The following is a 9,452-nucleotide window of genomic DNA, read 5'->3' as shown; positions in this document are numbered from 1 at the left end:
TCCCCTTCCATAATTGTGAATAATTCTTTTTTTTTTTTAATTGGTCTAATTTATCTCTTGATTTAATGAGTTGTTAGAATTTTGGTTTCATTTCTGACATACAGTAACTGCTTTTATGACCCTTGAACACACTTGCAGAAGTATAAGGTGCTGATTCTTTAAAAGAAAAACCAATTGCCCTAACTACTTATCTAACATTTGTAGTTCACTGAGTACAGTTTTCTGGATTTCAGCTATTTTCTGAACATAGTAAGTAGAACTGAATCCTAAAGATACATAAGTTACCATGGCTAAGTAACTGAATTCCATGGAAGAAAATGATTTCAAGATTGAATATTGGTAATAAATGGAGAAAACCTTGCAACTAATTGTACCTCTTCATGTTTTAAGTTTATTAAGGACTAGCAAATGCTGTATCATAAAATGTTACATATTGTTCATTAACTGTTTACAGTGAGTAATAAAGATACATAATTATTTCTCTTTAAAGAATTTTAAAAAGCCAAATTAGCTAATTGGATACCATCCAATAGTGTTTTTACTCAAGGATGCAACCTAAGTATGATATTTTGGTGACTTTTGCTTATCTTTGTTATTCACAAGGCTGAGTTTCTAGTGAGAAGCATTTTATCTTTTATCAGGTCAACTGATAAAACATGTTTTGCTTTCTCTGAGAGACTGCAAATAATAAGATGTAGACATTAACACCTCGTAAATACATTTAACTTTCCATTTAGCTATAGCTTTATCCAGCATGACTGTACATAAGGGTAGCAGCAAACAATCATTGAAGCTTAAAGAACGTTTTAAAAATAAGTACCAAGGCCTCATAGTAGTTCTGAAACTGTTTTATTTTCAGGGAATGCTGTTTAATTTCATTGTCTTGAAAGCAAAAGGCTTGTGTGTAAGATTATCCAGTTTTTTTCTCCCCAGTTGCAAAAGATACTAACTTTCTCTCTGACCTTGCCTCGGTTATACTTTTAGAGCACTGCAGGCACATTCTCATTAATTATTCAGGCATTATTGGAGAGCACTGAATGAAGAGAATCCTGTAAATTCCTATTTAGAAAATGGTATGATTGATTTTTTTTTGTCTCCCTATCTCTCTTTAGCACTCCTGATTTCTTCTTTTCTCATCTATGAATATACTTTCTTGTTCTGAAGCACGGAAGTGTTATTGCTGCCCAGCTGCCACATTCATTCTTGGTCCCTCTATAACGCCCTTCAGACTTCATTTTCCCTGACTGGAACACTCTTCGATACAAAAGGCAAGTGTTACACCTCAGTAGTGACTAACTCTTGTTCGCTTTTATGCCCACTGTCAGTAAATACTCCATTATATCTCTCCACTCTGAGTCTCATATTGCTATGTTACTTATTCCCTGCCATATGGACTTGATAGGATAGGATATGGACTTGTAAGGGCTTGTGACATGGGACAGTGAGTGAATTCATGACACAGGTCGGCAGGCAGGTAGGCAATGAGAGCAATGAGCCGGGTTTTGAGCGCAAACACGAATTCAGGGAAGCCGGCAGAACGGTGGGTTCATCCATTGCGGCAGAAAGCACGGAGGAACGGAGAACAGAGGGGCAGAAAGCCCAGCAGAGACTCTGAGCGGCACTTTCAGAGCTGGTTGTTTCTGTGATGCAAGCCAGCACGTGGATCTCACTGACATGAATTTCCCTTCCCTCATTAAAGCAAATTCATCTATGACTCTCCCATCATCAACCTGCCATCACTGGCCTTGAATTCTCATCATTACTCTTCATCATCTCTAGTTCCCTACTTCTCTTGGATTCTTCTTCTTTTTTCCTCAGTCCCAATTTCCCTGCTTTTATCTCTTAGGAATTATCCTGGCGTCTGCGCTGCAAACATAGCTGCTTATCCAGCATCTCTGAAGGCCACTTTTCCTCACTTTTGTTTTGAGGAAGAGGTGATGAACAATTTTGGCAGGACAATTTTGTCATTACTTCTTTTGCAGCTACTAGAGTTGCCAGCTGGCATTCTGCTTTCTGCCTTCTTTTAAACACAGCCAAGAGCAGCAGTAAGCTACCGCTCGGGTTTTGTGGGCATTCACATATCACATACGCCCTCAGGCCGCAGAATCTACAATAGAACTATTTTTTTTAATCCGTATTGTAAATCATATTGGCATTTTTCTTAAAAAGCAGGGTCCTGAATTCATATAATTAAGCGGGGATGTCGTTGCTTATCCTGAAAAAGTTTGTAGAGAAAATAGGAAAGTCCGTAGGGAAAATAGGAAAGTCCATAGAGAAAAAAAGTCCATTTTGTAGAGAAAATGTGAGCTCAATGCACCATAAGGGCAAAAAAGCAAGCAGAACTTTTTCAGATCTATCTTTTGTTTTGTTTTTAAACCAACGTCAGGAGCTGAGGGAGAAGCAGTGGCTGACAACTTTCAAACCTGTCCCTTGGCCACGACGGGTTCGGCTGTTGGGCCTTTGCTAGCAGACTGGGCCAGAGAGCGGGGCTGCCATACTGCATTGGATTCAGCTGAAACCCAACCAACACGCCCCTGTCTAGCAGGACGCACACCTATTATTTCTTCTTCCCCTGCACGCCTGGGCCGGAGGAGAGAAGGGGCGCTGGAGTCCAAAACGATTTGCACACTCGGGTTGTGTGTCCACGAGGAGACAGGACACTGTGTAACCCCAGCTGCCCAACGAACGTGGGGAATGTCCCTGGAGGATGCAGGTGTGAAGCTTTTACATAGGAAAGCTGAAGTTACAACAACAGAAACCCTGAGTGTAGGGAAAAAAAAAAAAAAAAAAAAGGTGTCATTTTCAGGGGACTTGAGCCTCATTTTTGCCCGTGTCGAAGACAGGGCAAGACAGGAGCCTGTGCACTCGGTCACTGCATCTGCTTCGGACATTTGTTCTTCCAACTTCTTCCCGCGGACACATTTTCCAGAGACCGGAGCGGGCAGCGAGACCAGGCTGACCGCAGGGGCCGGGCGGGGACAGGCAGCTTCTCCCGGGCTCTCCCCTGAGGGCAGCGGCGCCCTCGCACTATTCGCCGCGGTGAGAAGGGACGTTCAGCCTGTTTCTCGTTTGGGGCGATTAAACGAGGATTTGTAGCCGCCACTGCGATACGGCCCCGCCCCCCGAGGCCCGGCCCCGCCCCCCGAGGCCCGGCCCCGCCCCCCGAGGCCCGGCCCCGCCCCCCGAGGCCCGGCCCCGCCCCCCGAGGCCCGGCCCCGCCCCCCGAGGCCCGGCCCCGCCCCCCGAGGCCCGGCCCCGCCCCCGAGGCCCGGCCCCGCCCCCCGAGGCCCGGCCCCGCCCCCCGAGGCCCGGCCCCGCCCCCCGGCTCCCTCCGGGCTCCTCGGCCCCGCCCCTCGCATGCCGGGGCTCGCGCCGCCGCCGCCGCGTCCGCTCGGGCTCGCGCTGCCGGTTGGGCCCCGGCCGCCGCCTGGCGCCGCTGCCGGGGCCGGCGCGGGAGGATGCGGCGGTTCGCGCGGGTGGCGCTGCTGTGCCTGGGCTGCGGCGTCTGCTCGCTGCTGTACGGCTTCAGCCAGCTGGCCCTGTCCCTGGAGCAGGAGCCGGGCGGCGGCCGGGAGCGGCAGGCCCGAGACCCCGCCGCGCCTGGCGCCCGGCGGCAGGCGGGCGGCGGCCGGGCGGCGGCGGGGAGCGCGGGCCGAGGCGAGGCGGAGGCCGGCAGGTACGGGGCGCGGGGGCGCGGGCGGGCGGTGGTTGCCCCCGCATTCCTGCGGGGAGGGCCGGGAGGCGCGGGGGCGCGCTGGCCGCCCTCCCGCGGGCGGAGCGGGGCTGGGCGCTCGCCCTCGCCCCCCGCGGGCGCCCCGGCCGCTCGGTGCCGGCCCGCAGCGCTCTGGTGCCGCTCCGCTCGGGCGGCGGGGCGGGGGCGAGGCTCCCGCCGTGGCGCGGGGCCGGGAAGCGCTGCGGGAGCGGGCGCGGGTGGCGGTGTCGCTGTGTGCGCCTTCCCGAGCAGCCCCGGCACCCCGCGGGCCGGTCACCGGGGAAGAGAGGTTGAAAAAGCCTTAAAGGCAAGCCAACAAAGGGAACTTTAAGAAGTGGCTTTGCAGGCCAGCCGGCTGGAGCCACTGCGGAGCCGCAGCCGGCCCCCGTGCGCGTCCCCGCCGCGGGAGAGGCCGCGCTGCCCGCGGGCCGGGCGCTGAGCCGCAGGGGGCCGGCCGGCCGCTTCACCCGCGCCCCGCGGTAGGATCGCGCTGCTGCTGCATTGGTGCGACAGGGTAGATGAAGCGAGGAGGGTGCGTTCTCTTCTGCCAAATCTAACGTGTTTTCAGGGCGTTACTCTGTTATGAAACTTGATAATGAGTGTCAAATATAACTTTATTTAAGCAAAAATACTTATTATGGGTTACTTGAATAAAGCTAGTCTTTGCACAGTGAGCAGTGAGCCCAGTTCCACAGTTAAAGTGTCATAAATCTGAGCAGCTCACACTCTGCATAGCTTCACGTTTCTGTTGCCTGCCTCCTGTCAGCAGAAATTTTTATGTGATCGAATGGTGAGCGAGATTAGAGAATGAAAAAATACTAGCCTTCCTTTAGATTATAGTTTCATGATCCTTTTTCACCTGTGGCTACCGGAATACTCATGCTAGGAGGAGTGACAAGAAACATGTTACAAAAGCTGGAGGAGAAATTAGGACCAGGCCTTTCTGGGCCAGCCTACCTTTAACTCTGCTTAGATTCCACAGAAGTTTAAAGTAATGTAAGTTTAATGCTTTGGTGACTGTCCCTTGCCAATACTGCACACACTCTGGCACCCCCCACTCCCTGCACTGCTTTTGGTCCTCTGGTTAACACAAGTGAGTTGATCTGATGTGCTGACCTGCCAGAAAACTGCCTCGTGTTTGACCAGCTCAGCGCTCTGAATTGACTCATCCTGTAATTACAAAAGTGTTGGTGCTGGTGCAAAGGAGTTATGGAGGATGGCGGGATGACAGAAGCTCTGACTTAATCATTTTATGAATATAATGAAACAGCATTCTGAGTTGCTAGGGGTGGAGTCAGCGGAAATGTGAAACCCAGCTTTTGACTGGGCTCTGATTCAGAGAATGTTTTTTTCCCCATGCTTTTGCTTTAGTTCCGATTAATACAGATTATGACTTGAAAAATGTGCTTGTTCTTCACTTGTAGCTAATGATTAAAAGCTAATTGTGAGTTTAAATCTACTAATTCTAAATAACTGGAATAAAAGAGTGAACTTTAACATCTTTATGTAAGATTTAATTGGTTTAATAAATCAGTTTTAAATAGAAAGTGAGGAAAAGATTGTATGTATAATATTTGTTTTACTACAGAAAATATGCAGTTTACATGAAGACAACTTTTGTGGATTATAATCTAAATACTTTGTAGTAGTCAACACTGAAATTACTTCCAGGTACATCATGCTCCTGGTTAGCAAAAGAAGAAACAAGTTTATTTTAAAAGCTGTACTTTTTTAGTATTTGTACTAATGCGTAGTTTTTAAGTCAAAGGTACTGGTGGGGGAAAACCCCAACAAGGTGCAAGAAGCTTCTTGCTGTAGTGAGGTGAAATGAGGTATAAATCTGTCCTGTGTTGCAATGTGGAAAAGCTTTACAAACTGAGAAAGTTATTTTTCCAAAGGTCTGAAGTGCTGTAAATAATTCCTTGTGCATACAGTTTTATGGGGCATATCTCCTTGCAAAATCAGTGTCTGTTGACACCTGCGTGGGAATTATTTACTTATAAACTGCTGTCAAACTGAAAGCTCTGGATGAACATCATCCTGTTGTAAATTATTGACGTTTTATATGCTGTTTGTACAAGCAGCATGTGCAGAATTCAGGTGCGAGTCAGTCCCTTAGAACAGTCTCTAAAAGGCTTTTGTTTAAAGAAAAAAAATCTGTCCTGTGGCAGTTAAGCAATGCCCCACTGAATGTTCCTTTAGATGTATGTTTCAATTATTCTCAAGTATGAAATTGTGTTACATTCTCTGGTGTAACTGATACACACATCTTAGTGAATATATTGGTGTTTTTCAGTTTTTATACTTCAGCTGTTTCTGTAGTGGAGACAGAGCATAATGGCCACAGGGCTGTTTGATGCCCACTTCTGACTATCTTGTGATCATGTAATATCCTAAAGGGTTCATTACCTTATACAGTACATTGTGTTCAGATAACCTTCTAATCCTTCTTGGTGTTTAACATTTCGTATGCATTGATAGTGACTCTCAGTAATGGGTTGCTTCAGCTGTTTCTACTGATAGCTTTAAGGTACAGTTTGACAAAGCAAATGTAAATGCCCTCTGAAGGCATCTACTCACTCAGCAGTGATCTCCTTTTCTCTTTGGCCAAGAAGGGTTTTCTTTGCCTGAATAATCTACAGGGTGTTTCAAAAAGATGGACCCTTTGAAATCGGATAGATGCTTTGAAATTGGGTCCATCTTTTTGAAACACCCTGTCATTTAGAATATGACATAAGGGCAGAAAGAGCCTCGGTGATGGAGGGGGAGAAGTTGAGATTTCTCGTAGTTTTCAGAAGCGTGTAAACTGCAAGCTTTGAATAAAGCTTCAGAATACCACACCTGGAAGAATTTTGCAATAGTGATGATGCTATTAAGTAGAAAATCTTTAATTAAAAAGGAAGTATCATATTGAAACTAGAATTACAGGTTGAGACAGGATCCTCCAATAAACATCGTAATTCAGGGGAGCTTGTTGGGTAATCACTTTGGTAAGGAGTTGTTTGTTTCAAAGGCTACTGTAGCCTGGGGAACAAGATGAGTAGAAACTAAATGTGTCTTGAAACTTGGTATAAATAGCTGAAAAACATTTCAGTCGACTAGCTAAATCCAAAGGTTGACTTTTAGCTGTGAAGAAAGATTAACGCTGAAGGTAAATTGTCTTGATTATTCATTCCGGTGAGAAAAGTAGTAATGAATAGTCAGTACTGTCATATGGAACAGCTAAATGAACAATAGATCTGAACTTGAAAAAAAGAAAATAGTAAAGTGTCTACTTCCGGAAGATAAAAAGTCAGTCAAAAGCCAGTATATGTAGTCAGCCTTTTTTCTTTTGCTAGTGTGATTTATGGATGAGGAAGAAGGCTGTGAAAAACTAAACAAACAAAACAGAGTAAACAAATGCATATTTGCTACCAATATGTCGTTTAATAGTACTGTAATCTGCTGTCCGTGGAGTATCCGTTCAAGTCAGTCTTTCTGTCTTATGCAAAGTGAATCTTCAGTTATTTTTTTGGATGTTGCTACTTCAATTAAGCAGATAATGTTAATCTTTTTATTCAGGTCCAAAAAGAGTGCTATCCAAGTGGCAAGTTTGTGAAATAGAGTAAGAGTCAGTCTGTTGTCTGTTCTGTGAAGTCAGTGAGGTCAATACATTTGACCCTATTAAATAATGTGAAACATTTTTCCATTATGCTGTAGTTTAGTGTTTTCATGCAGCCAGCCACACTTACTGTTTTGTGTGACACTGATATCTGACTGTATCTGTCTCTTGGTCTCTGACTGTCCTGGCAAGCAGAGAGTTAAGTGGATTATAGTGCATGGAGGAGTATAGGAAGTAAACCCACAAGCTTAGACAGCAGGGGAGGATGGCTGTAGTAGGTAGTTCATTCTTCCCTTGCACTGTACACAGCTGTGTTCATCTGTGCCAGAGCTGAACCAGCAGTTTCACCAGTACGCTTCATAGCTACTCTTTTGAAAGAAGAAATTGGTCTAGAAACTGTTTGGACATTTCAAAATGTGAGTGAAACTTTTGAAAGGATGAAGCACTGAACAATTTGAAGATGAAACTTCATTAAAAAAAATAATCTGAATCTGTCAAGCAGTTGACTAATGCATGATTTTTTTTTACATATAAATGTTGTAAATTAAGGAAACATTATCAAGATTGTTCCAGTTAAAAATTTGTCCTGTGTCAGACATTTAACATTAAGTCTCCTCTCTCCTATCTAATAAAGCCATTGCTTTTCTGACAAAATATATCAAAACAAATTTGTTGTATTGCTGGAGATGTTCAGGAAAAGCTATTCAGGGAATCAGAAATTCCCAGTGCACTTGAGAATCAAATTTAGCATCTCTTATCTTCCTGAATTTTTACTGCTGTGATTCTGAAAAGGAAGGAACTAAAAAATGCATCATTCCTGTTTTGCTGCGTGTAATGGGTTACGCTGTAGGAGACACCAGTCTGGCTTCATTACTTGATTCTTGCAGTTGATTAGACTTCAAGTGTTAATGCAATACCAACAGGAAGGTAGTAGTCATGACTCAAGCTAGTTAACTGCAACCCTGACCATTTGGACATAATACTATATTTGCTGCAAAGGTACAGTACTACAAAAGATGCCATATGGACTGAAAAGTATACTTGAAAGCTGTGATCTCCATTAACAGTAAACCCACCAGTGTGCTTAACAAGAGAATTTTTTTTTCTTAACCACTGGTTGTTGGGGGATTTGTTGTGCTTAAAAGTTGACTTGGGTGAGCACAGGGCCTCAGTCTTTGTCAATGCAACTTGTGCATTGCTGTGTATTTTGCACACAAATTTAAAATTGTCCTTAAATTCTGAAAAGAATTCAGATCATAATATAGACACCTTTGCCATGTCTGCAAGGCTAAAGTTTTTATTATCTAGTGGTGTCGAAGCTAAATTACCTTATAAAGATAATTATGAAGTGACTGACTGACTGCCTAAGGGGGAGATACCTTGAATTGGCAAACAGATCTTTGAGAATCCTTATTTATGATACCAATGATTTTAAAAATACTTTATATTGCTTTGTTTTTATATTTTTGACAGTTGTCCAGCCCTGTAGTGTGATGGAGGCGAGACTGCTGTAGCTCTGTGTCCCTCATCCAGCCAGTAGCAAAGCTGACCATTTATTCCCAATGGGCACATATGCCCGCAGTGCACACATACATGGCTGGCCACAGAGATCAGTGCACAGAAAACAGTGCTTGCACAGCCACAGACAGCACAAGCAGCTTGATCCTTTTCCCTCTCTGGCTGATAAGGGTGAAAGGCTTTTAGTGAAAATATATATTTAAGTATACAGTGTGGATCCCTCCAGTAACTGACCTTAGACACTCAGTCTATCTATGACTGGCTCCTGATCCTCTGGCCTGGTTTTGCAAACCCACGAGGCTTGCAGCCCCAGTTCAGTTGCTGGTACTTGGAACCCTCTTAGACATACACACAGGTGCACACAGTATGGATCTTTCCAGTTACTGGCCTTAGCCTTGTGGCAGCTGGCCACGAGGATTGCCTCATGCGAATGGGTCTTTTGGATAGCTGGTCCAGACCTGTGGCCTTAACATTAGCTAACCCCCAAACCCCAGGGCCTGTCTGGTGACTGGCTTGGACCTTCTGGTCCTTCCAGTAGCCATCCCTCAGACTCTAGTCTCTTGTGGCTAGGTGAAGTGAGAGGTTCTTGCAGTAGCTCAAACCCTCTGATCTCTGCAGAGC

The 9,452-nt window shown here is 45.3% G+C and overlaps 1 protein-coding gene across 2 annotated transcripts in view; it reads left to right on the top strand.

Annotated features, from left to right (window-relative positions):
- Positions 1 to 3,367: 3,367 nt before the first annotated feature.
- GXYLT1 (glucoside xylosyltransferase 1) overlaps positions 3,368 to 9,452 on the top strand; it is a 33,283-nt gene continuing 27,198 nt past the window's right edge. For both annotated transcript variants that reach the window (XM_065643004.1, XM_065642997.1), the window contains exon 1: positions 3,368 to 3,676. In XM_065643004.1, coding sequence (XP_065499076.1) covers positions 3,459 to 3,676 — 218 coding nt within the window. In that variant the 5' untranslated portion in view covers positions 3,368 to 3,458. The remainder of the gene's footprint in view (positions 3,677 to 9,452) is intronic.

Source organism: Caloenas nicobarica, chromosome 1 (genome assembly GCF_036013445.1).
Source record: "Caloenas nicobarica isolate bCalNic1 chromosome 1, bCalNic1.hap1, whole genome shotgun sequence".
NCBI classification, from domain to species: domain Eukaryota; kingdom Metazoa; phylum Chordata; class Aves; order Columbiformes; family Columbidae; genus Caloenas; species Caloenas nicobarica.
Note: the sequence above shows the minus strand (reverse complement) of the source record. Positions and strands in the feature narration are given on the sequence as shown.